The sequence below is a fragment of the Aythya ferina genome (assembly GCF_964211825.1).
Source record: "Aythya ferina genome assembly, chromosome: Z".
Taxonomy (NCBI): Eukaryota; Metazoa; Chordata; class Aves; order Anseriformes; family Anatidae; genus Aythya; species Aythya ferina.
Genome location: NC_140299.1, coordinates 28357122 through 28375987, shown reverse-complemented (window position 1 = coordinate 28375987; position 18866 = coordinate 28357122). Strand labels below are relative to the sequence as shown.

The window sequence follows — 18866 nt, the reverse complement described above, 5'->3', positions numbered from 1 at the left end:
TTGTATCTGTCGTTTGCTTTGCTTCATTTCATTAATGGAAAGTGAACCCAAGGATCACACCCACAGACTTGATTTTCTCCTGCCTCCAGTTCTTCTGCCAGTGGAAGCAGAGGGTACAGGGGTCCCTTGTGGTGAAGGAAAATCCTAATCATGTAAATCCTGACTCAGCCCTTGGCTTCCCTTCATCATAATCATCATCATCAATATCACCATTGTGGTGATGCTGTCGATCCCAGCCAGGATTAAGGAAGTCTTTTAATATGCACTGTTGAAGCTGACCTACACTAATAAAAAGTTCCTTATAGTAACTGAAATGTGGTAGCATAGGATAACATCTTTTTTGACCTCTACCTGTCAAAATGGCCTCCCGGATAACCACCTGAACAGTACCAGCCTCATGTTACGCTATATAAGTTTACATAACAATTTTGGTAAGGTTAAGCAAGATGAAGGCAAATGGAGTGCGGCAAGAAAAAAAAAAAAAAAAAAAAAAAAAAAAAAAAAAAAAAAAAGTACAAGATTGATTTAATTAGTACACTGAAGAATAAAGGTCCAGGTCATCTTTTTGCAAGGACCGCATCAAACTTCCTATGTCCCTCTTTAAGAAGAAAGCCAGCCAGCTAGCTTCTTCTGGGCAGGGAATTGGCATTGGCTGATTGCAAATTCCTCCATCACCTTAGTCAAATAAATGACTATACTGGACATAAACTTAGGCACAGATATGGGCTACTTCAAGGCATGACAGGAAAGTTTTCAAAGGACTAAAAATACCTCTTCTCTACCAGATTACTGTCCCTCAAGAATATCACAAGATAAATGATAAATCACTCCCAGCACAAATGACAGGGAAAATTCATCCTGTACTTAAGCTCTTGACCTACATTCTTCTCTGTTAGTTGTGTTCATTCAAATGTGCTATTATGTTATTAGGCGTAAGAAAGCATCATTGCAGCCCCTGATGGTGAACCAGCACTTAACAGTGAAACACCCAGCTGAGATTCAGCTGAGATCTCCTCTTATCTTCTGATGATACCCACTGAAAAGATGGGTGAAAGCAGTTAACCTCCTGAAGTGCCTCAAAGCTCCCTAGACTCCTGATGGTGTACGTTCTTACCAGAGACTTACATCCAATGCTGGACATATAAGCTATCTTTAGCACATGGCCATGGCAGGAAGGAATGGACTTCTTTTGTGCTGTTCCAGTTTCAAAGCATGTGCTCCCCATCTGAACAGCATCTTGATGGGGCTAGGTGGGAGCAAAGGTTGGAAATGACATGTAACGTCTTCACCATCTGATGATGGCCACCATTAGGTCTCCAGGATCTTTGATAGCAGAATAGTTGGTTGCCAGACCCAAAGCACAGAGGAGACTTCTCAGGAGGCTCAGATACAGTGATCTGGAAATTATGAAGATAATGCTAGTCAGTTCATGCTTTTAGGGGAAAGAAAAAAATAAAAAATAAATAAATAAGAAGAAGAAAAAGAAAAAAGATGGCAAAGATATTATCTTCCCTTTTGATAGTTTGGGTATTTGCTTACAAATTATGTAGACAGTGTATAATCCAAATGTCTTTCTGGATTGCTACTGGAGAACAGCTCAGTTTTATTTAATGTTTTGCCAAAAGACTTGCTTTTCTTTTGACAGAGGACCTGGCAGTCAGCACCCATGCCTTAAACTACTGTAATGCATTTTCTATCAGTCCACACAGTAAATCTCGCCAGCAGTGAAACCATGAGCAACATTTGGCAGCTCGGTGTTACGAAGTGCTTCTTCCAGGAGTTCACAGCACCAGTCGCTTTCAATCAGCAGAGCCTGATGCTGCCATCCCTGTTTATTGATTTTCAGAGCGTGTTGCAGGGGCTATCTATTTTCCTCTCCCCTGTGCTTGTGATCCTGTGGAGCTGCCCTCAGGTCTGCAAAAACACGGGACCAGGGACAGATTTGGGGAGGCGATGGTGTCCCCCGCGTTCCTCGAACTGCCGGGCAAAGCGGGCGCCGCGTCCGGCCCCGGGGTTAGGAAAGGGCAGGGTGGGTCCCCCTGTGCTGTGACATCATTGTTATGACGTCATACGGGGGGGGACGTGACGTCGAGGGAAGGGTGTCCGGAGGCACCGGGGGGGAGGAGGGGGGCCGTGCTGCCAGCGCAGCGACACTAGGTGGGGCCATCGGCTAAACGCAACGAGCCCGGAGCCGAGGAGCCCAGGGCACCAAGTCGCCCTGGGTTTGGTGCCCTTCTGGCCCAAAACATCGCTCCTCCGCTCCTAAATAACGCCCGGAGCCTGTCGAAATCCTGCGAGACAGGGGCGCGCCTGTGGTGTCCCGGTCAAGCCGTGCGAGACAGCGTTTGTTTAGACGTGTGCTTGTACAACGCATGTTGCAGTTGTTTGAGACCGACTCTGTCTCCTCTAAGCTCTTCTCAGGGATGCACTCAAAGACGGTTGCAATTCCAGACATTTGGAAGGCGCACAGCCCGTTTCCCAAGGAGCTCTCAGATGTCTTGTACACACAGTTCATTTTCAGCTGAACTTGTGCTTTGCCAGCTGAAAGAGGAGGAGGGAGACTTGAGCTGAAGGACTGAGGTCACAAACCAGTTTTTCGGCATCAGTGTTTTGGTTTTTGGTTTTGGGTTGTTTGTGTGTTGTTTTCTTTCTTGGGGGGGGGGGGGAGGGACTGCTGGTGAAACAAACAAAACAAAACAAAATAAAGCAGGCAAATTACCTTCAGGCACTAATTTTAATCAGTTGCAATTGAATTAAGAGCAGGTCACTGTAACTGGTTGCTGGCCGGTGCCTTCAGGCCTCAGGATGTGTAACCAACTGGAAGAGCAGTGCTGTAAAGGGGTGTGGAGTCAGAGCGCCACCACCATGAGCGGGGTGGTGGTGATTGTGTGGCCTTTCACCACACCTACAACCACAGTTATTTCTCCTGTTGCCAGACCAACAGCAGAAAAAGCAAAAATCTGTTAAAACAGCAGCCAGCAGTGATGGCCAAATCAGGCAATGGGTGAATGCCAGATCATAATTCAATAAGCAGAATGTTTGCTTCAGATTTTGGATGTTAAACATACACCAATCATCCGGGGAATTAGTCATAGCTTTCCATACCCTTACATCACATGAGCCTACTAAAAGCTCATGTGGTGAGCTTTCCAGAGGCAAGGAATGGGAACAGCCAGGCAGCGAGGTTAGCCCACCTCACCTCCTGACTTCTGCTGACTTTTGCTCTGAAAACACAGGCTTGGGCCGTGGGAAGCACATCTCCCCAGAAGCTACCGATGGTAAAAATTTGTCCCCTCCCTCACTCCTTATGAGCAGTTGTACCACAGTTTTGCAAATCAGCCCCAGCCCTAGCCTAATTCCCATTTGCTCACAGGGGTTGCACTGACTGATAGCTATTCTGCTTTAAAATAGGGGAGAATAGCAGAAGGAGGTATGCATGGGAACACCCTTCTCCCATTGGACACTCAGAAATATTGCCCAAGGAGCAGAAATATTGCCCAAGGAGTATTTGTGTTTTCGACAAAAACTCAGAATAAACTCCCATCTCAATCCCTCATAATAATAATAATAATAATAATAATAATAATAATAATAATAATAATAAAACTATTCCAGACTGTCCTTTCAAAATCCTCAATGTTGATTATGAATAATTTGGCCAAGAAGGTAAAAGCAATAAAAAACATATGGCCAAATGTTCCTCTTCTTTACATCCTTGCAAATTTTTATAAAAATAGAAATTGCAGAGAAATGAGGACAAAACTGGAATCTTACATACAGCTGACAATAAGTGTACTAGTGACTAAGCCACATAGTTTAAAATGGAAGAGGTATGAGTCGAGTTAAATCTATAAAGGGTGTTAAAGTTTCCCAGAAATTATTTGGTGCCATGTAGAATAATTTTATATAGCTCATGAACTGTCCATTTTGAGACAGTGTTGCTTTTCAATTACATGTAGCTGTACCAGACATGAAGCACTGCCCTTGCTTTGCTTGGAGGTCAGGTTCAAGGTGAGAAACTGCTGGTTGCTGCTCCCAAAACAAGATACTTGTTTTGCCATGTGAACAGCTTGAAGTATTTTCCATGAGACTGCTGTTAGTGAGTGAGAATAAGAACCCAAAATTTTACTTCAGTATCCTCTCAGGCATAATGCCATATTGGGATAGCATCCCTTGTTGCATCTGCCATGTAGCCCTTCTAAATGACAAAAAAAACTCTGCACTGGACAAGTAACAAGTAATTATTACATCTCTTTTTATTTCTTTTTACTTCAGTGTGCCTCTTTTGTATTTCTTTGTATATGTGGAGTTTAATCTTGCCCATTCCTGTTTATACTCACTGTGGCAAAAAGGAATGTCAGCAACATGCGGGCAAGGCAGCAGAACAAGTTTCCTAATGAAGATGTTCCTTGAAAGGGGTTTTTCAGTTCCTCTGCATACAGTGGTGCAGGAGAGGGCCTTTTTACATTAGTTATTGTGGCTGCCTTAGTCATCACGCTGCTGCCACCGTCTTCCCACGGTGACACTTGCCCATGGGCAGGGGACTGCAGTTCCACGGTGAAATGCTAGCTACAAGAACCCTGCCCTGCCTGCTCACCCACCCAGGAGGGATATGAGGAGGGTGGCCCTCCTCAAGCCTGCCGACCTCCCTGAGCAGCTCAGGTCAGGACCCAGAGGCTTAGAATAAAGACAGGACTTCTTCGTGACATGCTGGCTTCTGCTCACTTACTTTTCCTCTTTTTTTTTTTTTTTTTTCTTCTGACTCAGTTCTTTTAGAGAAAAGAAGTGAGGGAAATTGTACAGTTTTGTCTAAAATACAGCTTTTCTCCATTTATCTGGGTATCCCAGAGGAAAGAATTGGAACATGTGAAGTCTACAGGCTCAGAAGTATGAAGGCAGGTGAAAAGAACCTAAAGGGCGTTTACTGTTAGGACTCACAATGACTTTGTCATTGTATGACTGTGGCTGATGTCTCAGGATTACCCTGACCTAAGCCTTTCAGGGGAGGTGCTCTTGCTGCTTGCAAGCAGTGTTCAGCTTTTGAAAAGCTAAAGTAATTCCCAGTTTTCACTGAGAGAGAGAAAAAAAAAATAATCAAAGCCAAATCTTACACTACGTGTTCTGGTAAATATTATGCTGTGCTCTCATATTTACATAGTGCTTAAATTTTTATAGAGCACTTAAGGATCCTCAGGTAAAAAGCCATTAAATCCTTGCAGCAGTTGTCTGTCTCATGGAGAGGAAAAGAGACATCTGAAATTTAAACTGACCTATGAGATCTTCATCAGGTCAGTGAGCAGAGCAGGGATATAAGCTTGTGACAATTCCTGTTATGCACACCTTATCTTAATTTCCTGCAGAGCTTCTGAAGGGAAAAAAAAAAAAAAAAAAAAAAAAAAAAAAAAAAAGCAAACCAAATTCCCAAAAATGCTGTATATATATATATATATATATATATATATATATATTTCTGTTGCAGCTTCAGGAGGACCTGCCCTCTGGCAGCAGAACTCTTCAAAGTACACCTCTCTCTGTAGAAGCCAAATCCTTTTGTGCATGTGATGTTCTGTATCCATTCTCTACAGGACCTGCTTTCTGGTACTGTTTTAAGAGTTTGGTCCTCCACTTAGTGTCAGGATTCGTACAGTATGCAGGCATGTTTGGAGTGTAGATGTGGTTATCACTCTCCAGCACTCTGTTACTCTAAAAATGAATGTAATTAGCCACCAGTAAGGGATGCAACTCTCAATACCGAGGTTTCTGTTGTAGCACACATGCCACAGCCCAGTGGGAATTGCTGAGTCATGCTGGAAATCTGCCTGTGACAGTGCAGAAATCTGCAGGCAGCACATTAATGAAACATGTTTAGGGAGAAAAGACTTATTTTTGTTATCTTCCAGAGGCAGACTAGTGTGGGAATGTTAAAATACTGTATTAAGTTAGTTGGTTATAGGGAAGGGAGAAGAATGATGCTTCAGAGTTATATGTCCACTAAAATTGAAGTTTGGATAGTGTGCATTCAGAAATAATTTTATTTTCCAGTAATGACAATATGCAATATCACGTAAGAAATGAAATTGAAGAATTGATCTTATTCTTCAAATACAGGATAGCTTCAATATTAAAATTAACATATAAATTTAGCATCAATCTTATTTCCCCACTCACGTCCGCTGAGTAAATGCACATAAAGAATGAATCACTGAAACAGTATACTGAGAGAATCAAAGTCATTTTTCAAATGTGTCAGCACAAATGTGAGGTAAGCCTGTTCACCAAGCATCCAACAAATGTTGTGGAGGTGGCCCTTCAGGCCCCGAAGGAGCCAAGTCGGGGACCCTGGTGGGGAGCAGGACAAACAGCAGCAAAGCATGGCAGAAGGGAAGCTGGAGCAGGACAGCCCCCTGCACGATGCTCACCCCCACCCACCTCCATGGGTACGTGAGCCCCCGGAGAATGTGAGCATCGCGTTAGGGCTCTCCACAGCACTCCTCTGAGGGAGAAATTATGATTGTTGCTGTTTGCTCCATCACTGTTTTTATCCACCTTGTCACAGCTAGAGGTCAGCTAGCAGGGAACAAGCAGAGCGCCGTCAGCCTCTGCAGAGAGCAGTGCTCTGCTCCTCTTTTGGTGGCCCCACACCACTGCTGATTGCAAACAGAGCAGCAGGCAGAGGAGGCTTCCTGTGCCAATCCCCGTTTATATGTACACGTGCATGATGATCAGTGAAATTACTGCCCCAACAGGAGAAAAATCAGCCCTGGGGCACCCTGCAGAGGCACCAGGGCACCTGCTCGGCCACATCATGTATCCCAGGAGCAGGACCCATGCAGTGGGAAGGGTTGAGGTTCTCTTGCTCCAGGCAAGCCACCACTGTTCTGGCACCACACACAAAAAATGCAAATACAAATAAAAATAATAATAATAATAATAATAAAGACCCCTGGACCCCTTTAGGGTCCAGCAGAGACCTGGCCAGGCTCCAGCTACCTTTCTTGAACGCTTAAATTCATTCTTTTCTCTGTGGTCTCTCAGTGCTCGAGCAGTACCTCCAGCTTCACTCTTCCTCTCCACCAAAGCGGCTCCTTTCAGCGGTACGAAGCGTTTGCACCGACTCGGAAATACCTTTTCCTGCCATGAGATGGAGCCAGAAAACGCGGGGCTCGGGCGCCGCACCTGCGGCACCGGTCTCGGCGGTGGGAAAGGAGGCGGCGGTGACACAGGGATGTCACCAGCGCCGGGAAGAGCACGGCCTGGGACATTCAGGGGCCTTTTCAGCAAGGTCTGCTGAGGCAAGGGAAAAAAAGATGCGTGTGTGAGTGATGCCCGGGCCAGTGGGCATTTTCCACAGGCAAAGACCCGGGTCCTCGCTGCATGGCGGATGGGAGATAAAAATAATACTTGTGCCAGCCTGGAAGCTCAGCTGGGTGAATAAAGTCTTTTTTTTTTTTTTTTTTTTTTTTTTTTTTTTTTTTTTTTTTTCAGAGGTATCTTTTCTGGTCAATCTGATCTTTTTTAGTTGTTTGTTTAGGAGTTTGTTTAATGTTTGTAGATGGCCGAAATACTGCAGAAGTTGTTTGTGGTCAAACAAATGCTCTTTTTCAACTTCAAAAAAGTGCTTTTTTTTTTTAACATATTTAGGTTTTGTTTTTATTTAAAAAAGGGAATTGTGAATTCAGTAAAAAGATATTTTATAATGCCTAAAAAAGGGGGGTGGGGGGCATTTGTTTTTTGTTAGTTTATGGTGTTTTTTTTTTCTTTTTTTTAGAGAACAGTGTAATAAAAGAGATCAAATTAAAAAACCACGCTACTGACCCTGCATTTTTCACCAAAAGTGTTTACAGTAAGATCAGTTTACCCCAATTTAGCCAAAGGTCACCTATCTTTGAAAGATATGTCCCAATTCCAAGACGTCAAATTTCTGCTCACTGCAAATCCACTGGCCATAGTGTGTAAAATCACTATGAGCTGTCATTGTCATCAGTGTTTAGTCTTTCTGCTGGAGAAGATTCACCCTCTATTCACTCTCTGTAGCAAACAAAAACAAAAACAGAAAAAAAAAAAAAAAAAAGACAAGCAAACAAACAAAACAGAATTCTTTCAACCTGCAGGGATGCCTAGACAAAGATCTCTTCTGGAAGGAAATCTGTTTGGAGCATGAGCTCAAAACCAGAGCTCCTGGACCCGTGTGTTCTCATCTTGCTTTTCATACCTAATTTCTCTGTGATGTTGGAGCACAGTTTTTCACTACCTCATCCCTTTCTGTTTGCAAGATCAAGCCTATTTTATCTATTACTTTTCTGTCTGGAGTGGCTTGAAGATGAATTTGTTTACAAGTGACATGTGAATACAGGCAAATCTGTCAGTACAAAGCTGTAATTTTGCATTTATGAAAATTATAGATGTTTTTTCCATTTTCATAAGGGAAGCTGTTTATTTTCTTTCCTCCCTCCCCCCACCTTTATGTCTTTGCTCTCTAGCATATATCTGCAAATTGCTACACGTTGATTGAACAGGTTGGAAAATTATGAAAGAAGAAGTATCTTTCTGATCATTTATCATTAATCCCCCAAGGAAAATAAAATCATCATTTATTTTATTCTCCTTCTTTTTGTGCTTGTTCAATATCATAAAATGCAAGATTCACTGGGTACACAAACATTACAGAATATGAAATGCCAAATAAGAATATGGGCACTCATATTAGCAATGACAGAAGATAACACGCCTGATATATAGTACACTCTTAAAGCCCATCTGCTTTAGAGCCCCTCTTCAGGGCAACCTCAACTGGTTTTGAGGGGTAGGTCTAACCTATGTACCTGACAGGCCTGCCAGTCATTTCATCCGCACTGAGAGTCATGTTTTGGAAACGTCAGCAGTCAAGCAGATGTGGTCACTTGTGAATGGTTGAAAAAAAATGGCACTAAAACCTTAACAAACTTCTAAGTGGACAATGAATTTAGTGGCATTCATCATCAGAAGCAATTCCTAGTGTTACTCTGACACATGTAAGATAAGCAGTGGAATCAATGCATGCAAACATGCAATAAAATGTTCAAGTCATCACTTTTCCAGATGCAGGAAAGCTGCCATTAACTCAACATTGTTTCAAGGAAAGGCCTGCTATTACATCCTATTTCTTTTTTTCTACTTCTATAGTATAAGAAAAAAAGATGCTTCTGAAACTTTGGGAGAGCCTTTTTTTTTTTTTTTTTTTTTTTTTTTTTTTTTTTTTTTCTCTGATTGCTGTGACTGTAGCAAGTTCTGCTTTACTCAGCTGAACTTGGAAGAGTCTGTAGCACACATCCAAGAGAGCCCAGCTTCCTTGATGATAATATTTGCCTAATCTCAGTTGCAAGCTACAGGACAGGGAGCAGAACCTGGACTGGGAAAAACAGGCTTCCCTTGACTGCAGTTGCTGGAGCAAGACATTTTAACCCCAGCTGAGGATTAATCATCTCTCTATCCTCAGAAATGTCATTTGCCCAATATAAATGACATAAACCAAGATCATCATCTTAGTTTATTTTTCTAGAGTCCTTAGCATGCTACATTAACCTGACAATGTTTAATCTTGTGTTCATTTCACAATACACTTCATGCAATTCACAGCTGTAATTGGTTTTACACTGACATTACACGTTTCAACCTAGCCATGGGAAAAGAATAACTCTTAAGATTATTTCTCTAAAAAATGTCCAAGCTCAAACAGCACAGAAGCAGTTCATGCTAGTTTCATGTGCATAATTCTTTCTTCAGCCTTTTCTTTCAATGCAAAGATGATGACTGGTCCTTGTTCTAGTCCATTTGCAATTGAACTACTTTTGTTTGATTTCTTATGTCCTGAGGAGTTCTCTCTTATAAAACAGCATTCAAGTATTCTAGTTAAATATCCCCAGTTGTCTGAGTTAAGGAACAAAGTAGACCTTGAGCTTCTGTCTCTGTTACGAATCTTCCAGAGTCCCGTAACTGATGGCCATAAAGTCTTCCTTTGTAGTACACACTCAGCGCAAAAGCCAGAGTATTGCTATTTGGCATTATCCAGTGAAGTGCAAGAAATTAAATAAGTTATGTCTTTATTGCTATAGTACAATACCAAGCAAAGTCACTTTCTAATACAATTGCAAGGGTTTCATAGAGTATACATCTCTCCTCTTCGGGCCCAGTAGTTCAGCTGCACTGCAAATATCACTTAGTTATCACACGTCAAATGTCAGTCTAAGAAGATGTGTTGAGTATTCTCGAGTCTGAAGAATCAGACCTTTCGTCATACTCATCTTCTGTGTAGATAGGTTGCTTAGACACAATAGGACATCCGTCATCAGGGATTGGGATCCGAGGATCTTCTGATGAGCGAGAAGGAAGGACAGGAGAGCTTCGGAAAACACTGGCCGAGTTGCTAGAGAAAGGACTGACGTACTGAGACCGCAGCTGGTACTGCTGCTGCAGCGTCATGGTGTTCCACAAGGTGACATCATTCGGCAGGAAAGGACTAGACTGGTTTCTTGCCAAAGTGTTCCTCAGCATCAGCGGGTAGCGTGGTGGCTGAGGGAAAGGGTGCTGCAAAGGTACGGCCAGAGGATTTGGCACAACATTGCTGGAATCAGCAGAGAACCGCAGTGTGTCAGGAACTCTAAAGGCTGAGCCCACAGACCACTTGGAAGAGGAAATAGGGTATGAACTCAGTGTGTGTTCAAAAATGTGCCCATTGGAAGGCAAAACAAGACCATCTGATTCTGCAGAAGTTCTCTCTCCGCTGGCCACTGAAGACCTACTGGACAGGAGAACCTCAACAGCACTCACCAGGTCACCACCACATCCCTTCAGGATCAGCTCCAGTACAGTGGGCTTTTGGTTAGGGAAGATCTTTTTCAACACTTCAAGTGGAGGTCTATTGGCTTTCAAGCTGAAAGGTAATGAAACTGTCCCAGAGGGACCTTCTATCAAGAGGTGGTTCTGCTCTGCATGGTACTTGGGGCTGTCTGGACGGCTCTCTGTGCTACCACCATTTTTCTGGACTGCATAACCAACCTCATCCACTGAAACAATTTCAGGGCTTTCAGGGGTGAAGCAACTTTTGGCTTTAGTCATGTCTGGGGAACTCCTTTGGTCTGTGTCTTTGTCACTGTAGGTCTCAGCATTGTCTGCTCCACTGGCATCACCCAACCGCTCCTCATTCATGTCTGCAAAGGAAGGCAGAGAAGTTAACAGAAAAGCTGAGGCTAAAAGCTTTTATGGTCATTATTGTCTTTGGAGAATACGTTCTTCCTAAAGGGAACAGAGCAAGATCCTAGGGAAGAAAAAAAAAATCACAGAGATTCTGCTAAAGTTAGGTTGTCTTTGCAATATCTCATGAGAACAAAACTGCAGAAAAGTTATTGGACATGGTCTAGGCATTTTATGTTTCCTGATAGGTATCTGTCTCATTCTTCCACACACACAAGAAAAGCAGTTGTCATTTTTGTGCTTCATCAAATATGCTATACCAATCCTCCCTCACTGGTTACCAGAGAGCAACACGCCACCCAAATGAAAGCTTTCTTAGAAGAACTTCAGCACTTTCACATCATAATTCTTCACTTGCACAGTCTCACTGGCTGGGAGTTGACATTATTCAGGGGGCACTTGGGAGAAGAGAATTCCCTCTGCAAGTCCAACAGTATTGGTGGAACCACTACATCATGTCTAGTAGCTCAAGGTTAAAGAACTGTTCAAATAAATCAGTGTATTCCAGTTCTGTTTCTGCAGAAGCTAGTTCCTTCCCCAGCAAGAACCACAGGTTTTTCTTCCAAACCTGAGCACAGCTGATGCCTTGAACCATCAGAGCACAAAACTTTAAAAAAATTTTTTTTTGGAAAGAACCTCTGGAAAGCATCTGGTCCAACCTCCTGTTCAAAGTAGGACTCACCCAAAACATAGAGCAGGTTCCCTGGGTTCCTGCTCAGCTGAGTTTTAAATACTGCCAAGGATGGACAATAAACAACCCGCCGCAGCATTTGTTTCAGGTTCCTTGTTTTTTGTGTTCAAAACTAAGGGCAAGAGCTGAGTACGGGGCTGAAAACAAGCCCCTTGTTCACGCTTTTACCAGAAGGACACTCAAAAATGGAGATACTCCAAGTCTCTGGTCACTTTGGTAAAGCCTGGCCAGAGTATGGAAACCTTTGAAATAAAACCACTAGTCAGAAAGAATAAAATAATAAGAAGGATTGACAGCTTTCACACCTTATGAACAAAGAGGGCAATGTATTTGCTTGAGAATATTCATGGACATTTTCCAAGGATGCTGTTCTGCTGCCCTCCCTCATACAGTGCAGTGCCAATCTCCCTTACAAACATCAATATCTGGGGAAAGCAACACTGTGAGAGCTGACACCGACAGGAACTGCCTTAACTTGTTTACAGGGCAGTGCTTTTGAACACCTTTATGTGAAATATTAACTGCAGAAACCAATACAAGCACTTGCTTGGTTTCCTAAGCCCATGGTCATCAGCCCGACTAGATACAGAAGCTGTATGAAGTAAGCAAAGGTTTCCAAAATGTACTCGTGACCACCCCTGCCAGGCTGAGAAGGAAAGCAGGTCAGTTAAAGGGATGCCAGTGGGTCAACCTCACTGCCCACCACCCCAGTCCTTCCTTCCTCTCACCCCAGGAATGGACAGGACATTACTGGTGCAATTCACCCACCTTTGCACGCTGAGAGAGGAGGCAGGGTCTGAGTGAACCTCTGCTGGGCAAGAGGCCACCGTGCTCTCCAGAAGGGGAGTCACGTTCCTCTGCCAGAAGTAAATTAGGAGCTCTTGGCAGAGGCAGTGGGCAGCCGGTATGGCCAGGGGAGGTTCTCTGCATGAGGATGGCTGGTGCCAGGAAGGAGCCATGGGCCATCCTAGAGAGCTGTGGGATGCTGCTAGCTCAGGTTGCAGGGGATGAGCATGGGAGTGGTGCTGAGGAAGACAGACACCCTTCTGAAAGTCTCACCTCCTCTTTTATAAACGTGGGTAACCTACGGTGGGTACACAAGTTTTAATAGGTTACCCTCTGTCCAGTGTTAACAGAGAGGCAGCAGCTCTTCATGCAGGCATATGATAAAGAAGGCAATGTACGTGTGCACTTCATACACTCACTGCGTCAGTCTTGCCCTACAGCCAAAAAGAAATGCCAGAAACATCCGCTAGCAAGCCGGTAACATTATCCGTCTGAGGGGGTGGTAAGACCTAGGGATAGCTTTTCCATTATTGGAAAAAATAAAAATAAAACAGGAGGATCGCGCTACCTTTGCCTCCTAATCCCTTCACGTGTTCATTACCACACGTTTATTACCTGAGCTGGGGTGTTAAGAACAACTCACGTCTGAATGAATGGGCAATTTATACATCGAAGGCTTACCGGGAAGGCTTGAGGACAGCTAATTACCTCTGTCCCTGCCTCGCCAGATAGAGGGGCATTTAAGGGAGACGACGGTCCTAATTTCCATATAAATAGATTGCACTACGGTACCCAGCATTAACGAGTGGACCACATGCAGGTAAACGCATTTCTGTACTACCGTGCTTTTCCGAAGCATCCCTATCGGCTGGTAACAAGCGCTCACCGGGGAGCAAATATATGCTAAAAAACAGAGTATGACGAGCTCTGCCTAACGGGGATAATATACTCCCTCATTCTGAGTAATGATTATTTTCAAGATATTTCCGGTCTGATTGGTTTTCAGTACCTTTAAGAGTATCCTCACGAGGACTGGCTAAAAGAATTATTCAGGTTCTAAAAAAAAATAATAATAATAGAAAACACCTTCCATCCTGCAGAAGTCCGTGTCTGCAGCACCAGCAGCCCCCCACGGTCCGTGCCCAGGCCCCCCCACAGCAGCGGGGCAGGACACAGCGGGGACCCTCAGCAGAACCCCCCTCAGCTCAAGGGGCGAAACCCGCAGAATTTCGGCGACTTGGGCAAAACGCTGTTATTAGCACAGGGAGGGTTACGAGCAGGTTGCGTCCTTTATTATTATTATTGTTGTTATTATTATTATTATTATTATTGATGATTTTGCTGTTGTTTGCCGTTTGTATTTCCCCTCCGGCAGCGTTTCTTGCTGTCGGCATCACCCGCGCCCGGACGCCTCCGGCTGTGCCCCCCGCCCCGGACACCGCCTCCCCCGGCACGACAGAAACCGTGTCCTGGCGACAGTCGTGACCTGCCGGAGGTGAGATTTTGCCTTGGCTGAAAGAACAATCCTCAAATAGCCAGCGGACTGGGAAGGTTCGTTTTAGATGCCCTCCCGTGGTGCTGAAATGTAGAAATGTCGCGTGCAGGTATCAGTTCCAAATACCTGTATTTTCAGGTTAAAAGAACTCATTTTGTTTTTAGCATACGCAGTCACTGAGCTTAGCCAAAAGTGTTTTTTGCACCACGACTACGCTTCACGCGAGGATGTTAGAGGTTTACAGAAAGAAAGCTTGTCCTCAGAGGACATTTAGTTATGTTTAAAATAATAATAATAATAAATATCTATTTCAAATTGCCTGCGTTCAAGTATTCACCTTGCCACCTCTGAGGAATCTAGGGGAATTGCCTTCTCATTAGGATAACTGATGGAAAGTATTCATCAGAAAACACACATACAGATACACACCCAGATCTACAGGGATGCCGAAATGAAACCCTCAGAGCAGTACAGCTGGAGAACTGTGCTTGCATTCACTGTAAAATATACACTGATAAACTAGGCTGCTACAAATTTGTGGCAATGTATATACCAATTTTTCCTTCAGTATTTATGCACTAAGAATCATGAGGCAAATATTGTAAAAGGGCCAAGTAAAGTAAAACGGGTGTGAGAGAGAAACTGTTCTCTTCGAGTTAATAACTTGTCTGGAAAACCTGGTCTAATACTTTGGATCCAAATTTGCTTCCTTGATATTCCCACTGCTGACTCTGTTTAAACAGCCTTGCTCTTTGATTGTTAGGACAGCCTTTTCTGCTACACAGATTTTCTTGGAGCGCAAACACATCTGCTCTTTTCTCTATTCTATTATTAGAGTGGACTGACCCCCGAAATATCAGAAAGCCACAAAAGCTAAGGTCCTGTAAAATTTATGAGTTAAGGCAGAGGGGAGGTTTCTGATTCGGGGTTGGGATTTTTTTGGTCTTTTTTTTTGTTTGTTTGTTTTGGTTTTGTTTTTTATTGGTTTTGGGTGGGTGATGTGTTTTCTTTTTTTGTTCAAGAGTAGTTTCGTTCCCGACTTTCTTCCCTCTCTTCAATCTCATGTACTTCCCAGGAGGCTTGTCACTGTGATACATTAAGACGCTTACTCTGAAATTAGCAGAAGACTCAATACAGCATTTTGTTAATTGCTTACACACCTCGATGACTGCTACCAAAACAGAGAAATGCAGCACGCGCTCGTTTGAGAGATGCAAGTATGTGAGTATAGCATCGGGGGAAGGAATTTTTGGAGGTTAGGGCAGGCAGGTGCAGTAGGAGCAGCTTGCATGTGTTCCATTTGCACAGAACAGAACTTCGCAACTGTCCCACCGAAAGGACCTATTCCGGCAGGAAGAATAAAACAAACGGGTCTGATTCTAAAGCACACCGGGAAAAAGCTCCTCCGTACAGGGGCATCTTCCAGGAGACTAATGTTGGGGGTCTAATGACAGGGTGGGCTAGGGGAGGAAATAATTACGTCCTCTCATCTGTCTGAGCACGATTTTAGTACAGGTAGCGGGGAGGAAATGAGAAAGAAAGCCCTGCCCTGTGCTCCCAGCTCTCGGGCTGGCTGGAAGCGAGCAGGTTATCAGGTTAAGCGGTGTCTGGCGGCGGGCGACCCCAAGGGAACCAGGGAACCCCTCGAGGACATAATTTTCTGCCTTTCCCTCGCCATTTCCTTTATTCGTAAAACAAATTTTTAGTTTGGCCTCACCATCTTCTACATCCCCAAAAGCCGAAACCGAGCCTGGGGGCGAGGTCTGTGCCACTCGCACTGTTTTTTTTCGGGGGCCCTGTGCCCCGTCTCCCCCCGCTCACCGCGGGGCTTGATTTATGGAGACCTGCTCCGCTTTTTCGCCCGTGAAGCTGTTAGCAGAAAGTGCTGACTGGCTGGCAGGGAAGAATTTCTCATCAATACGCTTTGATTGTATTTTGCAAACAAAATGCCTGTTGCTTGGTAACATTTCACTTGAGCCTGACCTTCCCCAAAAGTTATTGCTATCAGATTCGATTTACACTGTCCTCCCGTGATTACAGTAATCTTTTAAGCTGGGGCGTTCATATATCAGGGGGGAGAAAAGTTGGGCGTACAAGTCAATACCGTTCCTATCCGCCAGATTTATATCCTGCTGGCGAAGTTTATTTGTTTCCCTTTCTGGAAGGAGCCAAGACGGATTTTTTTCCCGGCGTTTTGCCGGGGCAGGGACCGGTGCGGAGAGGCTCCGCGCTGCCGGAGGAAATCCGGGGCGTGGGGAGGGAGCGGGACACCCCAAATTCCCGTCCGGGGGGAACGGCGGGAGGAGATGCTGCCCTCGAGGAGACAAGGCGGGGCGGAGGGCGGCCGAGCCGTGCCGGGACAGAGCGGGAGGGGAGCCCGGCGCCGAGATAACCGGAGCTCTCCCTCCAATCCCCATCGCACCCCGGCCCCGATACTCCGCGCCTACTCGCACAAACACGCAAAACGATGGAAGTGCGGGTGGGTGCCCGGCTCCCTCCCGGCCGCCTCGCAGAAACCGGCCCAGGAGCGGCACGTCGAGGGCACGGCTGCCCCCGACGGTGCCCCCGGACCCACACCGGGACATCCCCAGCCCTTCCTGCGCCCGACGGGTGTCCCACCGCCCCGGCCGGGGCGCAGGGGGCAGCCGGGGCTTCCCCCCTCCAACCTTCCCCTCCCCACGGCGCCCGTCGGGGCGAGGGGAAAGCAGCCTCCCCCCGTCCCCTCGTCCCCGGGGCGAGCCGGGCACCGCGACCGCGACCCCGTCCCGGCCTCACCTGCCTTGGGGAGCGGCCCCGGGAGCGCAGGGGGCGGCTCGGCGGCCCAGCGCAGGGCGGCGGCGGCGGCCAGCTCGGCGGGGGCCCGCGGCGGCCCGGCGCAGGGCGGCGGCCCCGGAGGGGGCGCGGGGGGCTCGGCGGCGCCCGGCGGCCCCGGGAGGGCTCGGAGCGAGTCCGGGAGGAGGCTCTCCAGGCTCTCGTTGGCCTGCTGCCGGCGCAGCGCCACCTGCGCGGCCATCACCCGCTGCCGCTCGATGATGAGGATGCACTTCTCGCAGGTGCAGTCCTTGAAGCGGCAGTAGCGCTTGTGGCCCTTCAGCCAGGACAGCACGCCGTGGTTGCGGCACCGGGCGCACTTGGGCGTCCGCTGCAGCGGCGCCCGCGGCGGCTGCGACACCGGGCCGCCCATGTAGAGGTACGGGGAGCCGTAGCCGTTCATGCCCGCGGGGAGCGAGGGGGGAGCCCGGACGGCTCCGGGGCGGAGAAGGGAGTAGCGGGGGGCGGGCGGAGGCCGGGGTGCCGGAGGAGAGGAGGCGGGCGGCTCGGTGTGCGGGCTCTGCGGTGGACCCGGCCCCAGCCCCGGCCCCAGCCCCGGCCCGGCGCGGTGGCACCGTCGGGCAGAGCGCTGCCGCCGGCCGGAGCGCCTCTGCCGCTGCCCGCGCCGCCCCGCCGAGCCCAGCGCCCCCCTCCGCCCGCCCCCGCCCCCCGCCCGCCCCCTTCCGCCCCCCACCCGCGGGGAGGGAGGGACGGAGGGAAAGAGGGGTGCTGGGGGGCTCCTCTGCTCCGCCGTCGGGGCAGTGGCTCTGCCCACCCTTCGCCGGAGGGGCAGGAGCGGGGGCTACGCCCCCCGCCCCCCGCACGGATCTCTCCCTGCAAGAGAGGTGCAGGGGAGGTGTCCCGGCGGGGTGTTGCAAGCCGCGAGCGGCGGTGCAGTGCAGCTTGCCGCAGTAAATCCTGTCTGTGGCCACTGTCAGGATTTTTGAGCTCAAAGTTTTGTCAAAGTTTCGAAGGGCTGGAGCACCGAGAAGCCGCGCCGGGAGCAGGAGCTGCCCTGGAGCAGCTGTGCGGAGCAGGGATGCGCTCGGCTCCCGGTGCAAGTTGTGCCTCGGACCCGTGTGGGCCCGTTGTTTTGGCGGTGTTACTCGCCAAAGTGGCTACATAAATGCAAACGATGGCTGCAGAAAGACTCGTTCAATGCAGAGCGAGTCCACCTGCCGCAGCCTTCTCGCTGCGTTTGATGCGGCTGGAGGGTGGCTTTCTGCATCTCCAGCCGTGAGGAGTTTTCTCACTGAAACGCGGGTATTTCCAGCACGGCAGCGAGAAGTTAAAATCCAAAGTGCAATACATTAGTGAAAAAAAGGTGTGGGAATATCGGCTGGGGCAAAGCGAATTCCCTGCAAGGGTTTTTCTGCTTGCGCACTGGTACCTGGCCGGCCCGGGAAGGGATCGGCTGCTCCTTGGGATTAAATCCGTTTCGCTGCCCCCAAATCTCCTTTTCTCTCCCCAGTCACCCTTCCACTGTAACTGTTACACGAATTACACCATTTAACGAGGGTACTTAATTAGAATATAAGGTTTAAAACTTGATAAGTATTTTGCCGACGAGAATAAGGAGCAGGGCATACGCTACTACAAAGGCATTTGCGTGGCATTTTATTCGTCGGCTGTTTCTTAATTGCTCCTTTAGTTCTGGGACGAGAGGGGCTCGGGGCGATTTTCTCTCGAGGGCCGTGCGGTGTGTGCGAGGGAGGACGAGCACCCACGGGAAACATCCTCTGTCGTCGATTAACTGCACCCAGGAGGAAGGAGCACGGGGCGAAGTGCGGGGACCGATCCGCTTTGTCGCGGGCGCTACATCTCTCAGGGCATCTCCGTTTTCACCCTGCTCCG

The 18866-nt window shown here is 47.2% G+C and overlaps 2 protein-coding genes across 2 annotated transcripts in view; both read right to left on the bottom strand.

Moving 5' to 3' along the window:
- Nucleotides 1-9511: 9511 nt before the first annotated feature.
- Nucleotides 9512-17506, bottom strand: DMRT3 (doublesex and mab-3 related transcription factor 3). The gene is made up of 2 exons (XM_084505278.1): nt 16977-17506; nt 9512-11186 (listed from the first exon to the last, which is right to left on the bottom strand). The coding sequence occupies exons 1-2, from the start codon at nt 17413-17415 to the stop codon at nt 10222-10224; spliced, it is 1404 nt and encodes a 467-aa protein (XP_084361404.1). The 5' UTR covers nt 17416-17506; the 3' UTR covers nt 9512-10221.
- Nucleotides 11166-18866, bottom strand: part of DMRT1 (doublesex and mab-3 related transcription factor 1) — a 71517-nt gene continuing 63816 nt past the window's right edge. The window contains exon 6 of the mRNA XM_084505281.1: nt 11166-11186. Within this exon, the coding sequence (XP_084361407.1) occupies nt 11181-11186 (6 nt within the window). The 3' untranslated portion in view covers nt 11166-11180. The remainder of the gene's footprint in view (nt 11187-18866) is intronic.

Bases quoted from the DNA above. Each gene is read 5' to 3' on its own strand.
- DMRT3 (XM_084505278.1), bottom strand. From the start codon at position 17,415: ATGAACGGCTACGGCTCCCCGTACCTCTACATGGGCGGCCCGGTGTCG. The intron at 11,187-16,976 runs GTGAGGCCGGGA...CTTCCTTTGCAG, and splicing joins GGGGCCGCTCCCCAAGGCAG to ACATGAATGAGGAGCGGTTG.